At 40.4% G+C, this 22,315-nt stretch overlaps 2 protein-coding genes across 8 annotated transcripts in view; one reads left to right on the top strand and one right to left on the bottom strand.

Annotated features, from left to right (window-relative positions):
• Positions 1-5,969, bottom strand: part of akr1a1b (aldo-keto reductase family 1, member A1b (aldehyde reductase)) — a 9,982-nt gene extending 4,013 nt beyond the window's left edge. Inside the window, 6 exon segments of the mRNA XM_029428982.1 lie at positions 589-788; positions 898-1,093; positions 2,083-2,234; positions 2,835-2,954; positions 3,624-3,719; positions 5,838-5,969. Of these exon segments, the coding sequence (XP_029284842.1) occupies positions 589-788; positions 898-1,093; positions 2,083-2,234; positions 2,835-2,954; positions 3,624-3,719; positions 5,838-5,894 (821 nt within the window). The 5' untranslated portion in view covers positions 5,895-5,969.
• A 1,214-nt stretch (positions 5,970-7,183) lies between these two features.
• uhmk1 (U2AF homology motif (UHM) kinase 1) lies at positions 7,184-22,312 on the top strand. 7 transcript variants are annotated; one of them, XR_003832101.1, is made up of 11 exons: positions 7,184-7,968; positions 8,410-8,539; positions 8,673-8,859; positions 8,955-9,152; positions 9,608-9,702; positions 10,366-10,442; positions 10,573-10,671; positions 12,579-12,667; positions 15,056-15,176; positions 16,963-17,067; positions 17,177-22,312. XR_003832101.1 is itself a non-coding variant. In XM_029428979.1 (11 exons), the coding sequence occupies exons 1-10, from the start codon at positions 7,662-7,664 to the stop codon at positions 16,353-16,355; spliced, it is 1,368 nt and encodes a 455-aa protein (XP_029284839.1). In that variant the 5' UTR covers positions 7,184-7,661; the 3' UTR covers positions 16,356-16,369; positions 16,511-22,312. The 7 variants fall into 7 exon arrangements, 4 of the variants coding, with proteins under 4 accessions (XP_029284839.1, XP_029284840.1, XP_029284841.1 ...); XR_003832100.1 differs by adding an exon at positions 16,291-16,680 and having other exon boundaries at positions 16,963-22,312; XR_003832099.1 differs by having other exon boundaries at positions 16,291-17,067.
• The last annotated feature ends 3 nt before the right edge of the window (positions 22,313-22,315 follow it).

Raw genomic sequence — 22,315 nt, 5'->3', positions numbered from 1 at the left:
TTATTTCAGCCCTGCTACTACAAATCAAGTATACCATGTGCAGACAGATGAAAGCAAAGTGCATTTCAAACACGACTCGTGTTGCGTCTACAGCTTGTTGCACAGCCCCCAAGTGGCCAAATAATTCATTGTTACAAGTTTAACTGTTTCTTTACTTTGTATTTCTGATCCACAGCACTTAAACGGCTCACATGTTCAACTGTCATGGCACAGTCATTTTTCTTCTTTGCACCTGTCCTGCACCTCCAATAAAGATTTTAGCACTTCATTTCTACATGGAAACAGTTTAAAAGAAGCTAAGTATAGAAACAAACCTTCTAAAAACGGTCTTCTGTTTATGTGAAACTACAAACGTGTACATTAAGTGCTATTTAGTAAAGCTTTCGGATGCATATTGGGCCATCAATATGCTAAAACACCCAACAACTAGATTTAATGAGTTTCAAAAAACAAAAACATTTTAAAACTTATAAGACTTTTTTTAAACGTAAAGAGATCTAATCTCTAAGATAGACTGTTACATATAGTGTGTTAGATAAAATAGTACGTACACTCGCACACTGGGCTACAAGTGAAAAGTAAAATCACCTTAGGATAATCTGAGCAGGGGACTTTTTATATTTATCTGCGAGGGTGGCGATCACAGGCTCCTGAAGCAGAACAGGTTCATCTGGATGTTTCCAGGCCCGGTCAGGAGAGCCCAGAGGGCTGTAGGCCGTCATCACCAGGCCCCGGTCCCGACAGTGGGCCAGCAGCTCCACCTGGGCCAGGTAGGGGTGGCCTTCTACCTGGCCAACCAAAACACATAGATACCAAGTCACAAAGTATAGCTTTCGTGGCGCTAAACTTCCGATACGTTACAGAAGGTATTTAAAATAAATCACAAACACCCTGTACCTGTAGCACAGTGGGTTTGATGCTGGCGACTGACAGGATGTCATCTATCTGCCTGCTGTTGAAGTTGGACAAGCCGATGGATCTGACGAGGCCCTTTTCCACCAGCTTCTCCATGGCAGCCCAGGTCAGCTTGTAGTCTATGTCGTCATACAGCAAGGTGCCGTCCTCCTTTTTGGGGAAAGGGGCATCTCCTTTTCTGGAAGATACAAAGTGGGAGCCACATTTCAGAAGGATTTAAAGCAACTGAGGCTACAGAAAAAAATTGTCTTGCCAGGATTTCTTATTGGAAAAATGGATGTGTTGTTGTAATACTCATTTTGGCCACAAGAGGCTGAAGGGCACCACTAACCCATAATTATGCTTCTCACTTTAGGATGTGGATGTTACTTTAAGACCTTTCCTCCTACCTTGCTATGATATATAATATAAGAGTATTGCTGAATGAAGTAGAGTCACTTTAGTTAAATGAATCATTATTTCACTTGATTACATTACAGGTCATTTAGCAGACGCTCTTATCCAGAGCGACTTACATTGAACTAAGTACAGGGACAGTCTCCCTGGAGCAACTCAGGGCAGATGGCAGCCTGGTATTGAACTCCCGACCTTCTAGTGTTTCGTTTGGAAGGCGTACCTCTAGACCACTAGGCCATCACCATGATTATGTAACTTGCTAACAAACATTATGTACCTTGTTGAAACTCACCCTGAGTTAAACATGAATGCTTTTATTCCTATTTAGAACACAGGGTAGTGGTGCACTTCAGCCTCCTGTGGTCGTAATGAGTATTACAACACAACATGCTCCTTATCCCCACCTGTTTCCACAGAAATAAATAAAAGTAATTTTGAAAGATTATCCTGGCAAAACCTTTTTTGAATCACCTGTTCTTAAGGCCTGAACACAGGAGAGAAAACTATTTAGATCAGACTTAGAAAATGGATCACCAGAATTTATTTTCCTCTCTTGCCTCTCAGGGCTTCCGTAAAGGACAGACTGAGGTTGGAAATAAGCAAAACTGTTATTTTGCTTTCCATTTATTTCCTTAAGAAATTCCTCATGTCATTATCAAAAAAAGTCCCATGAAGCAATTATCTCGTTATGTCAAGAAAACCAAAAGGTGGTTTCCTCAGGATAACGAGTTAATCATGTGATTATTCGACCTTGGCGGAGGTTGAGCTCACTGGAAGGCGTAGGGCCAGTGGATGAGGTAGAGGTCCAGGTACTCCAGCTTCAGGTCCTTCAGGGTCTTCAGGAGGGCCGGCTCCACGTCCTCTTGGTGATGTTGGTTGTTCCACAGCTTGGATGTGATGAACACGTCCTCTCTTCTCAGGACCTGGTGCACAGTGTAATAGCAATTTAAATGTCTACTGTTTTAATTATATATAAGTTTCCTATGTTAAACAAGCCAACTGCCATTTGATGCTAACATAGGAGTGTCGGTTAGATCAAACCAGGGCCAACTGCCATCTCATGTTAATACAAGACAGACGCATCCTGATTAGACTGATCAACTAACAAGAGACAGGACACACCCAAATCCTGATCAAACTGTTTAACATACTGAGACAGAATATTGAGTGTATCACCCAATATTCTGTTTACATAACTATTACCTTACAAGCATCGAAGGGCAGTTTGGCCCGGCCCCCTGTGGTTTTTCATCACCTCGTCTCCAAACCAAATTGTATAAATTGCCTATGTGTCTTCTTCCAACCTGTGCCCTCCTACAGACTACGCCAGTGCTCTGTAGGACTGGTGCCTTTGAGATCTCAAATACATGCACAAAGACAACTCTGTCTCTATCACCATTTATTTGATTTTATATACATCTCTCCGGAGTAAAGCAGGAAAACTTCCACAACAACAGACAACATGTCAATATAAAGTTTGATATACTTTGAGCTTGTAATGCAGTTTGGTGAAGCCGTTTTACCTTTCCGGGGCCGAATGTCTCCTGTAGTGCTTCTCCAATCTCCACCTCATTGCCATAGATGGCTGCACAGTCAATGTGGCGATACCCAGCCTCCATCGCCCAAATAACTGCTTGCTTCACCTGTCACAGTGGAAAAAATAGGACAACTGTTGGTTGACAAAATGGTATTACATTATATTTTTTTGGCCAATGGGGGGAAGCAGAATTATATGATCTTATAAAGTTGACATGGTAACCTTGTTAGTAAACAGTTGCATATGTATTTACACCACCAGCTTATACAGAGCAACATTAGCATTCATTAGTCATGCGTCAAATAAAAAGCCTTCAAACACCTGATTTTGTTTTTGTGCAATTCATTTGCATGTCGATGTATTTTTTTCAAACTGTTGCTTTTGTCATGAATATTTTCCCACAAATATTATTCTGCAAAAACTTTTTGGTTTGGGAAAAAGGTAGATTTTACACAGCAAATAAAAGCATCGACCAATCATGTTGTGCAGAACGGACTTATTAAAAACGAGGGTTATAAAACACTATTGATAAAAAGTGCGGCCTGCTGCTGCTGGAACAGACGTTAATAAGAGCGGTGAGACTGAACCAAATCAGTGAATTGTGGGCCTCACCAAATAAGTTAGAGGATAAAATGCTCAGTAGAGCTGACGAGTCTATTGATAACTCAAAACTGGCAACACTTTTCACCTTACACACTCAATGCGCAGAGACAGAGCAGCCGTTTCATGACATTCATCTGGAAAAAAAAGTTATAAATATAAGTGCAGCCTCTACCTTTCCTGGCTCACTCTTCCATGTTCCCAGGCCGAGGAGGGGCATCTTCCGCCCCGTGTTGAGAACTGCAAAGTCATTCATGCCTCGTAGAAGCACCTTGAAGGGACAGAGAGAGCAGGATTCAGTAAGTGAGGGGAGCTGCTCGGCTCACTCAGAGTTTAAAGCTGCAGTAACAAGAAATATTTGGCAGTGACACTGGAGATTTTCACTGTTCCACAAACTGTAACAGAGAAATGTAGCAAACAAACAGAGGCTGTAAATACAATGAGGACTGTGCCACACAGAAATACTGCACTGCAAGTTGACTCTGTGAGTGGGAGTGAATGGGAAGAAGGATATGAATCTGTCGAGGAAATACAGGAAGAGACAAAAAGGGGTTCAGTAGGAGTTACAGCACTGTTGAGAAAAATTCTTTAAATCATTATTACTTTATTGTTATATTACAGAAAAGTGTTGAACAAACAATAGCCCAGCATCACACTGCAGCTAAACTGGAAAGGGGCAGTGCAATGCATGCGAGGGAGATTTCCCTCAAAATAGTTTAATTCAGAGGAAGACCAGGCCAACCCGAATAGACCACACCATCCGAAGACTAGACGAGCATATCGGCAGAAAAAAAAACGTTCAAATTAAATATCCTCATTGGCCAGAGATGAACATTTCTCCCATATGACGGGCAGATATATTCCATAAAATACATTCCATATTCCATAAAAATAAATATGGCATGTTTTATATATGTAAAGTAGTTTTCTAATTTTGCCCAGTGAATGTGTATATTTTGTAAAGCATTGTATTTAATGTTTGCATCTGCCAGTGGGACATCATGATAACAGTATGCTTAATAACATGTTAATTCCACTATAGGAGAGACTTGATGTTCTCTGCAATTAGGTGGAAAGAAATATTTGCGTATATCGGTTCTGGCATCGGCCAAAATGAGATGGAAAATATCAGCAAAAATCCGATATCGTGAATCTCAACTGAGCACCGGTATATCAAGCATATTTCTTATGTAAAAGCAAACAATACTGCATGAGCAGCCAAACGAAAGTGTTCCTTCTCATAGTACTTCTTTAAGACACAGTGATAAAGCAATCGTCAAACACTAAATGTCTCCATTTCCAGTATAAACAATGTATAAAATGTACAGCTAAAACTAAAATGCTGATGTCAGGAGACAGCTGCATTAGATGCTGATGATTACAACTATTCCGTTTTAAAGTTGTGGGAAAAGAGGTTCAGAGCGGGGCAGAATGATGAGACGAAACAGGCCTGACTGTCCGTGGAAGAGGAAGATTTGCATTTGCATTTCCCACAAAAGTCACCAGACTGAAGTTTGTAACCTAATAACACTCTCTGGGATAGAGATAGAATACATGCCTTTAATTCAATGATAAGACACATGGCAACCAGGAGAAAACATTTGGGGCAACTTATTACTGCACTGCAAAGTTGTTGTTTTTTCCCCTCGTTGATTTTATTCAACAGATTACATTTTCCTCTCTTTTTTGTTATGTTCTAATGCATACATGTGCTTTAAAATATTTATTTTCTATTTGCAGAACAAAGATTACACATTTTAGGCAGTGCAAGTTGATTTGCCTAATGTGGAACCTCTTTTCCGGAAACCACACAGAATGTATACCGAAATTTAGCATTTTGCCCAAAATGTTGGAACCAAAGCCAAAGTGATTGACAGCACCAATATGTTCTAAACTATCTAGAAGAAACAGCCATTTACCAGATCTTTCCAAAAATCCAGGTCTGTCAGCTGATTTCCTGGAAAGTCACGCGCAACATACAGCCACACCTCAGTGATTGAGCTCGAGCTCAGCTGCTTTGATACCTCAACACGAGAAAACCTGTTCACGAATGGTGAAGAGTAACGCTTGTATTAATACGTAGCAAACGTTAGCAAGCAATGACTGATGCAATACAATGTAGGAGCTAGATGACTAAGGTTATACACATTGATTAAGACACAGTGAATAACTGTGTGGTCACTCAGTGGGCACGCGACATATGTTATTGAGCTAGAACACATAAACAACTGCCCGATACAATCAAGTCCCCGCTCCAGCCCTTGTTAAAGTAACAGCCAGCTAGCTTTAGCTTCTCCTGAAAGAGACTCTCGCACATGACATAGCCTTACTATCCACTTTTTTATTCGGTATTCAAAGTCAGCCAGTCTAAAGTTATCCACGTACTCACCCACTCACATAAACGAAAGAACATCTGCTTTAGGACCTGACATTTGAATGACTGCATGCTCGGTTCAGCTCAGCTGAGAAATTACATAATATGAAGTAGTCAGCAGCTCTCTCTCCTCAGTTTGTGTCACCAACTTACTGTTTCAATATTTTAAAAGCTGTGACTTCAAACAAGGAGCTCTTCTTGTAGTCCTCCTGAGAAGGACAATTATGCAAGAGGGTTGTTTTCTGCCAAATGTTCAAAAACACCACCTCATTTTGTTGACATTTCCCTTTCCGGGATGAAGACGATTCTTCTATTTCCGGTGAAAATCCTTTCCAAACCTTATGAGTGGATGTCAGATGAGATGATCCCACCAACAATGCTATTTAATATGTATAACAATAAAGAAGAAGAAGATCACGCAGCTATACAAATAAAATTAGAATCTAAACAGTAATGCAAGTTAAAATAAGGGATAAAATATAACATAAATACAAGTAATATAAAAATACAATTCTACTAAATGTATGAGCCAGTATTTGCTGAATATAAATGATGTGTAATGTTTTATAATATAATTATAGCTATATAAATATACATACATACATACATATATATATATATATATATATATATATATATATATATATACACACACACACACACACACTGTATATAAAGTCGGCCTATAGGAGGAATACACATCCACCAATAGCTATTATTGTGAGTGCAAGTCTTTCTGAAAAACATACAACATTATTTATTTGTTGCTATGCTATTTAAGTTAAAAAATAAAGAAAAAAGAAGAAAACAATATTTAAAAAAAGTTTTGTAAATATTGCAACATCAATACGGAGACAATGCTGTGATAATAATATCCATGTTAATTTGGTCCATATTTCTCACCATATTGACATTGACTTCTGCTGGTAACGTTACTTTTGCAATCAGACCACAGGAATGAAGTGTGCTAAAACGGAAACTGGTGTGTTTTATGCAGCCTCATCATAGGGGAGCTGAAAGAGGTTGGATGTCTTTGGATGGCCGAAGAGGCATTTTTCGTGAGGCACTGGCAACATTAAACACTTTTTTTTTTAATGAAAAAGCAAACCTCCTGTCAGTGATAAGTGGATTGTATATGTTGGACAGTTTGACAGAGGTCTTGTCTGGTCTCAACTGGATCATCTAGTATTTCACCTGGAAAATACACCTACAAAATAAATACATGTGTTATCACATGAATGCCATATTTACATACATGAGTTTACAATAGTTGGAACTAGACGGAAAACCAGCAGTTTGTGTTTTTCATTTGATCACAATTCAAAGCCTGCCTCATCGGCAGGGGGCAGGCTTTAGGTGAATGCACCGCAAACCTGCAGGAGAGAAGTAGAAACGGAAGTAAGATTAATATCAACAACCTGAGTTACAACAATTTAGGCGAAACTTTACTGCAGTTGAAACTAATACACTTTGTAAATTATTATATGCCGTATTATGGGGGAAGCATTTTCCTGCGTGTCGTGGAAGTGGTTTGTTTTTGTGCTGGAAGTCAGTGTCTAATTTAGCCATTTAGAGCAGCTAAATTAGCTAACTTTTTGTCAACTGACTAGCGTAAATTCAGCCTCAGTAAGCAAACAGTAGTTTACTATGCTCAGGTATTGCTCTGTGCTCAGTTTTAACAAGGTTGCGGGTGAAGCTGGATTGTCTGCTAGCTGTCGTTGACACGTCCTGGTAGTTTTTATGTTGCGTTGACAGAGCCCGGGTTGCTTGCAATGCTGCTGCAGCTGCTCCCACTTATCAACTAGCTGCCTGGCTGCACTCCTGTCTGCCGTCTGCCCAATGGCTCACTGCGGCTCCTCCGAGCCGAGCGCAAAGGTGCAGGCACCGCGTCCCGGCAGCATGAAGCCGTCACAGGGTAGTGTAGACCAGAGCATGAAGCCGGTGCTGTTCGAGATCTTCGGCGAGTTATGGACCGTCCAGTCACGGCTCGGCCAGGGAGTCTCGGCCTCAGTGTACCGGGTCAGCTCAGGCAGAGCCACCACCACCGCCGCTGTCAAGGAGTTTCAGGCCGACACTCAGGGAGGAGATTACGGGTATCGCAAGGAGAGGTCCGTTCTGGAAGACATCCAGGGACATAAAAACATCGGTAACATTATTTTACTAAAACATGTTGTCATGGCAGAGTCTATGACACTGTTTGTAACCCGTATGTGTTGTGTCTTATTCGTAGAGCAAACTCCAACATTCCATTAAAAGAGTTACCAATGTAATAGAAAGGTGCTTGTCATCTGTGGTATACACCTGGTAGAATATAATGTAAGACCATCTACTAATGTGTATGCTCTGCTTTTTAATTCTGCATATGATAACTCATAAAACAGGATCTGATTTCAGTAAAGCATTGTCATTGTGAGTTCAATACCTAGGGCTGCCACCATTTTTGCCCTGAGCAACCCCAACTTGCTCCAGAGAGACTGTCCCTGTAGTTAGTTCACTGTAAATCGCTCTGGATAAGAGCGACATGTAATGTAATGTAATGTATTTATGGACCTAGCTGTTTGTACTGACATGTCTGTTCTCCTGTCAGTGACACTGTACGGGGTGTTCACCAACCACAGCGGTACTGGTGTTGCCACCCGCTGTCTCCTGCTGGAGCTCCTGGATGTCAGTGTGTCTGATCTGTTGGTGAGAGGCAACAGTGATACCCAGGGTGATGGGTAAGTGAAGTCATGTCCCTGCTTCTCATACAGTACAACTCTGACTTCAGCAGGTTGCCAGTTCATATACTGTGTGTATATATATATATATATATGAGCGCTTGAGCTTGATAGTATGATATGTTTTTGTCAGACTCCAGCAGGGCCACTCCATGTGGCTTGTCCAGCACTGTGCCAGAGACGTCCTGGAGGCTCTCTCCTTCCTTTACAGGGAGGGCTATGTCCACGCTGACCTCAAGCCACGCAACATTCTCTGGAGCGCCGATGACGAGTGCTTCAAGCTCATCGACTTTGGCCTCAGTTTCAAAGCGGGAAACCAGGTGGGTGTGCCAGGGAATATGAGGGTCAGTGTCAAGAGAAGCTAGGATAATCCAGTGTTGTATTTCTAACTCTCTCTCTGCCTCACCTTCTCCAGGATGTTAAGTATATCCAGACAGACGGGTACCGCGCTCCAGAGGCGGAGCTTCAGAACAGCCTCGCTCAGGCCGGGGTGGAGTTGGAGGGGGACTCGGGCTGCACGGCCGCTGTGGACATGTGGAGCCTGGGCATCATCCTGTTGGAGATGTTCTCAGGGGTCAAACTCAAAGAGACCGTCCGCTCGCAGAAGTGGAAGGTATGACAAAGCTCTTCTCCAGGGGAGAGATTCATGATTCATGATTAATTGAATAGAATCAAACGGTCTCATAACATGTAAAATATATTGACAAAGTTACATTCTGGCATGAAAAGTTGACTGAGCGAGACATATTTTGTTTAGAAATAGTCAAAAGTCACATAGATTTGATGATTCAAGGAAGAATAACCAATTCAAACAATGGAACTTGTGATTTCTGTCATTACACAATAAGATTTATTTAAATATATATTTAAAATCTAAGAAATGTTTGCGGGTTTAAGAAGGTACTTAGATATATATGAACTAAAACAAGAAACTAGAATAAATTGACACTATAGGACTTAAATTAAACAAATATATGACGTTTGTAGAAGTTTTGAATCAATTGTTATTAGTAAGGGAAAGTCAGAGCAGAACTGTAGTTCCTTCAATCAAGTTTTCCTCTTCTTTAGGAGAACAGCGCTGCCGTTGTCGACCATCTTTTTGCCAGCAACAGTGTGATGTGCCCTGCCATCCCTGTCTATCACCTCAGAGACCTTATCAAAAGGTACGTTCTACACGTATCGTTGTGTCTGTATTAATCTGCCTACCTTTGTACGAATGTTGTCTGAGGTCATTTTGTTTATTTTATTTGCACACACATAAAACTACATAAAATCCAGATAATGACCAAATAAGAAATGTGACACAGGTCAAGAAGCCACAGGTTTATATACAATGGACCTCCTCTCAACTTCAGGAGAATAACAAATAATAACAAAAGAGGAAAAAAATAAAAGAAATTAAGCTTACATAATAATAAAAAACTGAAAATGCACAAAAGTAATTAAACAATCAGTAAACAACAATCAAATAAAAAACAATAAACATATACAAATCCATATAAAATGTAAGGATAATGAGCTCTGGATATCATGCGCTTTGGTATTCGATATATGTACACCAGGATATCTGAGGGAGAACTGGCCCATGTTTGGCTTTGTTAAAAGGAAGGTGAAGATGATAAACCTATCTAGGGTTATATGAATGATTTTGGGAATAACATTTTGAAGAAGTTGTTAAACGATGATGGTAAAGGAAAAGGCAAGAACACATATTTATATATGAACTCGCATATCTGATGAATATGGACATCACATACTGAAAGAATGTTGTTGATGTCACATACTGAAAGATTTTGAGAAAGTTGCCAATGTTACTCTGTCTGCAGCATGCTTCTCAATGACCCAAAGCAAAGATGCACTGCTGACGCTGCCCTGCTGAGCCCATTCTTCAGTATTCCCTTCGGTATGTGTCAATATTTGAGACTTCCTCCAAGATTAACACATCTGAGTGTACCATATTTAGTGTGTGTGTGTGTGTGTGTGTGTGTGTGTGTGTGTGTGTGTGTGTGTGTGTGTGTGTGTGTGTCTGTCAGCTCCTCACATTGAGGACCTGGTTCTGCTGCCCACTCCTGTCCTGCGCCTGCTCAACCTGATTGATGACAGTCATCTGCACAATGAAGAAGAGTATGAAGGTATGAGTATTACAGGTACAGTTAGGTCCATACATATTTGGACATTGACACAATTTTCATAATTTTGGCTCTGTACACGACCACAATGGACTTGTTATTAAACAATCAACATGTGCTTTAAGGGTATTTACATCCAAATCAGATGAATGGTGGAGGAACTTCAACACCTTTTATATGTGGTATCCCCTTTTTAAGGGACCAAAAGTAATTGGACAAAGTAACATAATCATAAATCAAATTGGCAAATCCTTTGCCGTCAATGACAGCCTGAAGTCTGGAACCTATAGACATCACCAGACGCTGGGTTTGGTCCCTGGTGATGCTCTGCCAGGCCTCTACTGCAGCTGTCTTCACTTCACTTCACTCTTTGGGCAGTTTCCCTTCAGTTTTTTCTTCAGCAAGTGAAGAGTGATGACCTAGTGGTACGGCTTCCAAATACAACACCAGATGGTTGTATGTAATGTAATTACATTACAGGTCATTTAGCAGATGCTCTTATCCAGAGCGACTTACATTGAACTAACTACAGGGACAGTCCCCCTGGAGCAACTCAGGGTTAAGTGCCTTGCTCAGGGGTACAATGGTGGTATTGAACTCCCGACCTTCTAGTGTTTTGTTTGGACCACTAGGCCATCACCACCACCATAATGTAATGTAAAAATGCATGCTCAATTGGATTCAGGTCAGGTGACTGACTTGGCCATTGCAGAACATTCCACTTCTTTGCCTTGGAAAAACTCTTTGGTTGCTTTTGCAGTATGCTTCGGGTCATTGTCCATCTGCAGTGAAGCGCCGTCCAATGAGTTCTGAAGCATTTGGCTGAATATGAGAAGATAATATTGCCCGAAACACTTTAGAGTTCATCCTGCTGCTTTTGTCAGCAGTCACATCATCAATAAATACAAGGGAACCAGTTCCATTGGCAGCCATACATGCCCACGCCATAACACGACCACCACCATGCTTCACTGATGAGGTGGTGTGCTTTGGATCATGAGCAGTTCCCTCCCTTCTCCATACTCTTCTCTTCCCATCATTCTGGTACAAGTTGATCTTTGTCTCATCTGTCGATAGGATGTTGTTCCAGAACTTACAGGCTTTTGTAGATGTGTTTTAGCAAACTCTAATCTGGTCTTGCTGTTGTTGAGGCTCACCAATGGTTGACATGGTGTGGTGAACTCTCTGTATTTACTCTGGTGAAGTCTTCTCTTGATTGTTGACTTTGACACAGATACACCGACTGTACCTCCTGGAGAGAATTCTTGATCTGAACTGTTGTGAAGGAGAAGAATTCTTCTGTCATCCACCACAGTTGTCTTCCATGGTCTTCAAGATATTTTGGTGTTGTTGAACTCACCAATGATTTGGCCACACCTAATGTTTTTGCTATTTCTCTGATGGGTTTGTTTGAATGTTTCAGCCTAATGATGGCTTGCTTCACTGATAGTGACAGTTCTTTAGACTTCATATAGAGATTTGACGGCAACACATTCCAAATGCAAATACCACACTTGAAATGAACTCTAGACCTTTTATCTGTTCCTTGTATATAAACTAACGACGAAGTAACACACACACTGAGCAGCTAATTGTCCAATTACTTTTGGTCCCTTAAAAAGGGGATACCACATATAAAATGTGTTTTATAATTCTGCCACCATTCACCTGATTTGGATGTAAATACCCTCAAATTAAAGCTGAAAGTCTGCACTTATTGATTGTTTAATTGCAAGTCCATTGTGGTCATGTACAGCCAAACTTGTGAAAATTGTGTCGATGTCCAAATATTTGTGGACCTAACTGTATGAGGTTGAGTGTCACTTAGTGAATTTCTAGGTCAATTTCCTGTTTCTTCCAAGTGTATGGAGGTACAAGTAGGTCCAAATGTCTGTCATTGTTTCTCCCAGACATCCTCGAGGACATGAAAGAGGAGTGCCAGAAGTACGGCTCAGTGGTTTCTCTGCTCATCCCCAAGGACCACCCAGGGAAAGGACAGGTTAGTAGTTCTGTAAACCAGTAATCTTCAAAAATGTTACAATAACAGAAAGTAAGAAGTAACATTTATTTCACAGCTATTTTAACCATCCACTGTGTTTCAGATGTGCACATGTCATTAGCTTGTAGTACAGTGCATCAAATTGTAGTAGTTGATGAAATAATTAAAATAATAATAAAGAAAGGAAAAGAAGTGCTTGTATTTTTTGATGATTGACTTGAAATTAATATTTTATGACACATTTTATATGTTAGTGACATTGTTTTAATATACAAAACACATTCTTCTTGTTTGTAGCAAGTGAGAGAGAGAGAGAGAGAGAAGAATACATGTAATATGCTTGTTAAAGGGATAGTTTGAATTGTTTGAAGTGGGTTTGTATCAGGTACATCGCCATAATCACTGTCTTACATACAGTAGTGCAGCCGTCTCCAACCTTTTCTGTGCCACGGACCGGTTTCATGTAAGACAATATTTTTACGGACCGGCCTTCAAAGTCTGGGGGGGGGGGGAATAAATATGACGAAATAAAATGATACGACCGGCATAAAAACAAATATAAAGTGCATAAAAAAACTCACCATTACGCTGGATTAGTGGGAGCCCTGAGCGTGTGTCTCTGCAACGAGCCGGTCCAATATAGTTTTCCACTCATCTTTTGCTAGCTTGTGGGCTTAATTTTCGAAGTTAAGTATCACGTGACTAAGATGAGCGTCTTAACCTATGGTGTTGACATGTGTCAAGATGTATCCGGTGATTTTTCAAAACAAAATATTTTTTTATTCATTCTTTGTGTGTGGACCGGTACCGGTCCGCGGACTGGTGGTTGGGGACCACCACAGTAGAGGACGGTCGGCACGCCCGCAGTTTGGTTAAACAGACAATCATCCATTCATCGTCTACCGCTTATCCGGGGTCGGGTCGCGGGGACAGCAGCTCAAGTAAGGAACCCCAAACTTCCCTTCTCCGGGCCACATCCTCCAGCTCCGACTGGAGGATCCCGAGGCGTTCCCAGTGAGGAGATATAATCTCTCCACCGAGTCCTGGGTCTTCCCAGGGGTCTCCTCCCAGCTGGACGTGCCTGGAACACCTCCCTGGGGAGGCGCCCAGGTGGCATCCTTATTAGATGCCCGAACCACCTCAACTGGCTCCTTTCAACGTAAAGGAGCAGCGGCTCTACTCCGAGTCTCTCACGGATGGCTGAGCCTCTCACCCTATCTCTAAGGGAGACGCCAGCCACCCGTCTGAGAAAACACATTTCGGCCGCTTGTACCCGTGATCTCGTTCTTTCGGTCATGACCCAGCCTTCATGACTAGGTGAGGGTAGGATCGAAGATCGACCGGTATATTGAGAGCTTTGCCTTCTGGCTCAGCTCTCTTTTCGTCACAACAGTGCGGTAAAGCGACTGCAGTACCGCCCCCGCTGCTCCGATTCTCCGGCTAATCTCTCGCTCCATTGTCCCCTCACTCGCGAACAAGACTCCAAGGTACTTGAACTCCTTCACTTGGGGTAAGGGCTCATTCCCTACCTGGAGTAGGCAATGCACCGGTTTCCTGCTGAGAACCATGGCCTCAGATTCTGGGGTGCTGATCCTCCGGTTCTCTCCTTCTCTTTCCCTCTGTTTCACTTAGTCTGGCCCCTCGCCTGAGACCAATTTGCCTTGGGATACCCTACCAGGAGCACCAGGCTCCAGACAACACAGCTCTCAGGTTCATAGGGACACACAAACCTCTCCACCACGGTAAGGTGATGGTTCGCGGAGAGGACAATCAATGTCAGTTTAAGTGTACGCTACATTTAGAATATTGTCCCCACTTTCTCTTGCAGTCTTTTCTAACGGGGAACGTTTTTTATTAGGAGTTTTTCAATGGATTTTGTGGCTTTGAATAGAGCATAGGTAACTGCTTCAGTTCCCCACCAGATAGGGCTGTATGACAGCAAGGTAAAGAGGTGAAAATATTCAAAATGTAGTGTTCACTTAAACTGATCATTTTAATTAACTAATAACTAATTATTTTAGGTGTTTAAAACACATTATGCTGCTGCTCCCATCCACTGCAGTACATTGTTTAGCTTCTGTGCTGCTCCTCCTGTTTGTCCTGACAGTCATCTACTGTTATACAGGACTAGGTCAGAAGTACCTGATACAACCCCACTTCAAACAATCCAAACTATCCCTTTAAACACAAAATAACAACATATGAAATGTGGCTGCTGCTTGAAAATGCTCCTCCTCTGAAACCCTTCCAGTGGACTTTGATCCACAACAAAGCCATGACAGCGACCAGAGTGTGACGCAGCCGCATCCAGTGGACATCCGGAGTTATGCACACGTTCAGTCACTCACCCACTAATTCATCAACATGTTCTGTGTGTCTGGCCATCAGGTGTTTGTAGAGTATGCCAACTCCGGTGACTCCAAAGAGGCTCAGAGGCTGCTGACGGGCCGGACCTTTGATGGGAAGTTTGTTGTGGCCACCTTCTACCCTCTCAGCGCCTATAAAAGAGGTTACTTGTACCAGACTGTGCAGTAAAGTCCTATAGCTCAATTTTCACCTTTGCACTGTTCGCATGAAAAAACACAAGAAGTAATTTTCTCCCTTTTGAAAATAACTCCAGCCCACTCAAAGAGTGGTTGCCCTGCAGTTTGATTTCAAATGATTCAGTTATTATTGAGTTTAGTTAAAAGTTATGCATGTCATTCATGTGTTTATGACTAGTAAATCAATGTTTCATGCAGAGGGTAAATTGAACTCGGCTGCAACATTTTATTTCTGCTGCCTGCAATCAGTGCTCATCCATCAGGTGCTTCAAGGTGAACCTGACAGCAGTTCCTGTTCTAGCTTCCATTTCACTCTCATTCAAGAATGTGTAATTAGGACAAGTACAATCTTTTCATATGTGGCTGGACAGAGCAAAAGCCTTTATCAAATGAAGCGTAAGGTTTGAGAATATGTGCTTTACATCTAAAGAGGTGCATCTGTGTAGAAAAGTAACACTTAATCTCATGAGTTGAGTGAGGGAAGTGACTAGTAACATGTAGCAGGATAACACTGATCTCCCAGTAGTATGAATGTCAAATCTGAAATACTGTAAAATTAATAATATGTATATCATTATTTGTTATGTTGAGCATGAGAGGGTACAGGTTATAGGTATCCTCCGCTGCTCAGGCAGAGAAATGTTTTGGAGTGACCCCTCCACCAGCATTCACTCTCACAATCATCTGAGCAAGACAAGGGCCCCTAGAGCCCAGGTCCTGTAGCCTTATGCTTTTTAGCTTTTTATTTACAAAAGCCTACAAACATAAGAATATTTTTTTCATCAGTTGTGTATGCTCCCATTTGTGAGCACATGCAGTGAGTTCTGTGTTTTGACTCCAGACACATGTAAATATTATAACAAGTAAATATTTTTATTTGAGAACATTTTGAAAATGATCAGAGATTCTTCCGGCTTGCATGGTTAGAAAACTGCTGACATATAAAGAAAATCTGAATTGTCCAAAACCTTTTTCCAGTATTTTGTTCCAAGAACAAGAATAGTTCCAACAGCTGTAAATAATTTTTCTTTCGCATTTTCACTGCGTGGTAGTGAACTCTACTCTGGTTTTTTCCATTAGAAAAATTGTGGAATGTACCTGGTACTGTTTTGGTACCACCTTGGTCGAGGTTCCAAGCGATCTGAGCCGATACTAAAAGGTGGAGTTAAAACACTGCAGACCACTGATTGGTAGGATCCTGCACAAAGCCGCCTTTTTTCTTTAATAGCCAAGCTACCGCTAATAGCAACCGCAATTTTTAATTCAACTCAAAAAAAAATGTCATCCCACAAAACTACAGCTAACAATTGACGAAGTACCGACGTTCCTCTGTTTGGTGCCGATGAAAGATAAAGTCACGCGATCAGCTGAGAATCCCATACACCATCTGCAGTGGAAAAAAATATATAGAAAAGCACCTGGTACCAAAAGTGAGACGACCAGAGCCGATCTATGCACAACTTAAGAAAAGTACGCTTTAATTTGAACTTGTAGTCATAGTCTAATTACTTATATTCTAGAGGTGTACAGTAGCCTGTGTACAGGTGAGGAGCAGTTTAAAGTCTAGGTTGTTATTTGTAGAAAACGTGGACAATCTTGGTGGAAGTTGCTGCAGTATCTGTTGCTCTGGTCAAAGTTGGACATTTTGAAATTGTAAACAGTGGCTTTAAAAAGTGTGTAGTACTATGCATATGAAAAGTGATGAGTTTGTGCATTGGCTACTATACTGAGTAGATGCATTTTATATTTCAGTTAGTCTGTGCATGAACCAGTGGATTGATGGCTAGACTGCAAACCCTGTGTTTGACCAAGGCTTCTTCTGTCAGCTACGAAACATGTTGCTAGTTGCGTGACAAGGTATTGAGTTTTATGAATCAATATATTTCCTAAAATGTGCAGTCTTGAAACAAAGATTTCTTGGATATAGCCAAATAATATATTTGTTATGTTATAATGGTTATTACAGAGCGGTGAGACGATGATTATTTTGGATAGCAGCGACAAAGAGTCAACAAGTTTAGGTAAGGTATTTTTGATGTGGAGTATACTTTTCTTTTTAGAACCTGAAATAGTTTTGTTCCCTTGGTTCCACTCTGTTAACAGTGGTTATCTAGTACTCATCAAGCCCATAATGTCACACTAAGATGTTACATAATTTCTACACAAGTGCCCCGTGACATTAAAGCTAGCTAACTAAATGCTGCTATAATGCTGTGTTCACGCAAAGAGATTATTTGCCTCGCGTTACTCACGCTAGTTTGACGGTGGGATCATGTGTGTTTATTCGCGTTACTTCAAATGGCAGAATTAATCTGGTTTTACAGCCTTATGGATCCAAAAGAAACTGATTTTGCTCTGATTTAATTGCAATAAATGGATCAAAAAATGGGCGAAATAACTACACCACGATGCCAATTTGTAAAAAGTCTAAATTCATGTTTTGTCAGGTTCGCAAGACAACAAACAACATTTGAAATGCTTGTTTTCTGAATGGAGTTAGGTCAGGGCTATGCTAACATTGTAGCTGGTCCATCAACTCTCAAAACGTCTAAATTAGGCATAAATACGGCAGTTATTGTTTATTCACATACTATTTACTTTAACATTTGATTATCTCACCTGTATTAAAGATGTTTATTATTGATGACAGGTGCCCACACATTGCTACAATCTTTTCCCACCATTTCTGATTCAACAACGTCAGTGACGTCAGGATAATCTCAACGCTGATAGGCTTTCGCGACACAGCGTCACACAAATTTTCATTAACTGACGCAAATGTGCATCTTAGCATTGACTTTGCATGTAATTGGTGTTTAGTGTGAACACACCGTAACAACAGGTTGAGCTACACCTGCTTTCTGTGAGTTCATGAGTAACCCCAGCTGTCGCAGATGCAGAGAATAATTTCCTTCCAGCAGATAAAGTACCACCCAATAACACCAGACTGTTAGAGCCATATATTTAATTCTTTATGAAGCTGGTTTTCACTGTATTCTTGTTAAAGCCAGACTATGTAACTTTTACTCAACAGCTACACATGACAGTGATGGTGTTATGCTAATGCTGGTATTAGCTACAGTAAATGCTAAACTGATGGTATTAGCTAAATGCTAAAAATGCTACACTACGGTTTAGCACTAACTACTGCTTTGCATTAAGTAGTACTGTTTACCATTTAGCTAAAATACTAAGAGGTAAAGTCATGAGCAGCAAAACCCTGTGTGTACTGAATTGATTATTTTATTTTATTCAACTTTTCATTTGTAAAGAGTTATTTCTTCTCTAAAAGTTCCATAGTCTTGCTTTACAGTCTGGTGTGTGAAGATCCATTGGAATGGGTAGTGTGATTTGAGTATGTGAGAGAAAATTCATAAAATTCATAAAGGTCATATAAAATAAGAAAATATTTTAAGCTTTTGGACACATAAATCTTCCTCTGTCTGAGACCTATTTTATTAAGTAATGTGTTGTTCCTTACCTTCTAAGATATAGTATCAAGTTAAAATATAAAAAAGGTTTTGGGGCAAAGTTGCAGTTTTGTCTGTCGTCCAAAGAAAAACTATTTTTCTACCAACTTTATTTGTATGTGCCTGAAATGTGAATTCCAAAGTTTCCACTAGAGAGCAACGCTGGCCTAACAATCAGACTCCAACCACTTGACTGAAGAGCACTTTTAAATGATCAATCTGTGGCGCGCAAGCGAGATTGTCAGTGTTGCACTCACATAAACTGGTCAACAAATAACAATACCAGGTTAAAAACTAAAGAACACATTTTCATCATTTGTCCCATTGTTGGTCACGGACCTGGTGCAGGAAAATAATCTGATCATTTCAAGATATTTTCTAAAGGCATTTAAATGTCCTCGATTTTCATTTGATATATTTATCTCTATTACTATCTTCTACACGTATGGTTCAGCTGCTCACCCCTCTGATGAAAGTGTCTGTAGTTTTCTGTTGCAGTGCAGTCTAGTACTGGCCTAACATTTGGTGGATTATGAAGCACTTTAAGGAGGAATTGGATGTTGTGAACAGAACTTCCTTTGCTTGTTTTCAAGGATGTGTGACACATTAGTGGTTGTAAATTGTGCACTTTACAATAAGGCTGAAAGTAACTATTTTCATTATCGATTAATCTGCAGATCATTTTCTAGATTAATCGATTAAGTGTAAAGACAGACGCTGGCAATGGGGAGAGAGAGAGAGAAAGGAGTATGACATACAACAAAGATCCCAAGGCTGGAAAATCCTCATTGGAGACACGACCACTAAGTTACAAACACTTTATAAAACAGAAAAGCACAAAGGCAAAGTTAAGAGATGACCGATGAAAGACAGCAGATGACTTTTACGTCATGCTACAGACTTTATTTACATGACCATCTTCATGAGTCCACTATTTAAAGCCACACTGCTTCAGTTAAATGCACTGCAACACGATCCGTTCATAACTGATTCATGTATTAGTTTGTTTGTCATCTTGTGTCACATACTGGAGGATGCTAAGGATTCTGTTACCAGTACACGCGTGTTTGGTTTGCGTTAATGACAGTATTAGGTTGTGTTTGGAGTTATGGTTTCTAATGTTTGTAGTTGACCTAGAAAAAGGCAAAGCCGGTTTCTCTATTAGTGGCTACACCTTTAGAATTATAATGTGACGGCCCTGCCTTTATGGATGAATACATACTGCAGCTCTGAGTCAAGTGCTGCTCTGACTTGTTGAATACAGCTTTGGAAGTTGGCTGATCCTGAGCCCAAAGTGTTTTTATTCCACCTCATACTGTAGAGCTGAGAATGTGTGAAAGCTGCCTTGCTTTTACCTGCACTCAAGTCAAACAGGCGTCTTTAGTGCTTCCTCTTGCAGCTTTTAAAGCTGTGTTATTTTTTATTAAGATTTGTACCTGTCTTCTCATTGGTTTGACTTCAATTCTGGCTTTAATAGGCTTCTGCAAATGCAGCAAAATGCAGTTGAAACTGCATTACTTGATTTCTTAAGTCTTAACATTTCAAACACTTCCTTCTCTCAGCAAATTTGGGTGCCGCCAATGAGCTTATGTGAAGCTTTAAGTCCGTTTATCTTCCATTTTCTGTCATCTAAGAAGACATTATTATTTCATGCTTTTGTCTTTGCAGCTCAGTTTTCTTTGTGCACTGACAGAGATTTAGGGTTGTGTTTCAATTTCATGGCATCTGACCTCTCGGCCTGACTTTGATAAGCTCTCAGCACATTTGTGCATTATTGTGTGTCTTGATAACTTGAACAGTTTGTGTGTGTGCATGTGTAGAGGATGAAGTAGCAGCGTTTATAAGTTACAAGAGCTGTCTACGTGTGTGTGTGTGTGTGTGTGTGTGTGTGTGTGTGTGTGTGTGTGTGTGTGTGTGTGTGTGTGTGTGTGTTTTTCAAGTTATAGCTGAAGCGCTGTATACACGTTTGCTTGCAATCTTAAATCATAAGGACAGTGTGAGTAAGAGTCAGTTTGGAACTGAAGAGTGCAGCCAGCCATTTATACTGTGATAATGTCTATAGTATCCATTCCTATGAACTAAGCACACATGATTTAAGTCTAATCTTGAAGTTCTTTACAGCACAGAAGACAAAAGATTAAGTACAGTGGTATTCAGAAATAATCAGATATAAAGACGATTAATCAACTGCTTCATTCTGCTGAGCCTGACACAAAATGTTCCCTGAAGTCAGTTCAAGGTTTAATTAAGACTTCTGGTAAGTCCAAAAAGCGTCCCGCTGCAGAGCTCCAGGCTCGGGCCTCCTCCGGTGCTGAGATCCATCTCAACTGGCAGGACCCATGTTTTAGGTGGAAAATCACGTGCGATTATAGTGCTTCATATCAATAGATAACATTTTTGCCACTGTATTATATTCTTGGTGTAATGTCCTATTGCGCTGATCATTAATAAATAAAGTAGCCTACCCAGCATATATTTTATACATTGTATCATGTCCATGCCACACAACCCCCACCAATAACACCAAGGTAAATAATACAACCGTAGCATTTCGATATAACTAATGTTACATTAATCAGCAAATAACTTGTACTAACCTTATGAGTTTGCTAATGTTAGCTAGCTATTCTAATTTCGTTAGCAAACTAAAGTTAACATTAGCACAACAGGAAAAAAATGCACAAAGCTTAATGTAATCATTTCAGCCAACATTAGCGTAAGTTGGCGAATGACATTAGCAGAGCTAGCTAACGTTAGCAAGTTATTTTATTGCTAAAACTTTGGTTACCTAACTTTATAGTTTATATTATTTATATTTATTTTATTTTATATGTTATATGTGGAGATTGTGTGGCTTATTCAAAGTAATGATACTATCCTATCCTGATGATCGTCTCGAGCAAACACAATTTCAGACGTCCCTTCCTTCTCCAAGCTTGGGACAGGAAATGGTCCGATGGAGGAGGTGGGCCGGAGCTCTGCAGCTAGACCTTGTAAGAGCAATAACACTACAACAGTGGTTATACCTTCAAACTTACTTAAATGTTTGAGCTGTCCAGACAGTTAATGTGAAGCATATTGACAACGTGTTTACTGGTGGTAGAAAATAACTGTGATCTTGTATGAATAACCAATCTCATCTTATTTTAATTCTGATTTAAAGCTGTATTAATTGACAGATTTTTAAGGCCAGAAAAAAACAAAACAAAATAGATTAGAGTTGTGTAATAATTATCTGTGTGTTTGGCTCCACGAATGACCCCTTCAACCTTACACACTGTTCTTTGATGCAGCTTTAAATGTCTTTGTCACGTTTGAATATTGGCATTTTCACATTAAATGGGTCTGATGAGTCCCAACCGGAATAACTAAGAACATTCAATGAAACAATAAATATCGAGCTGCACAAACTCCGAGGTCCCAGACATACCAAATCCTGAAGTGACTGTCAGACAGCCGAAACCAATAAGATCTGATCAGGAGGGAGAATTTCACAGTTATTGTCATCATCAATTTGAGTCTGAATACATCAAAACTGTAATTTCTTTGGTGGAATATATTTCTGTAACATCATAAAACAATGTTTGCCTTTTTTGGTTGAGGTTGCTTTTGTTTGTTTTTTGTACCAGTTTGGT

This window comes from Cottoperca gobio, chromosome 4 (assembly GCF_900634415.1).
Source record: "Cottoperca gobio chromosome 4, fCotGob3.1, whole genome shotgun sequence".
Taxonomy (NCBI): domain Eukaryota; kingdom Metazoa; phylum Chordata; class Actinopteri; order Perciformes; family Bovichtidae; genus Cottoperca; species Cottoperca gobio.
Note: the sequence above shows the minus strand (reverse complement) of the source record. Positions and strands in the feature narration are given on the sequence as shown.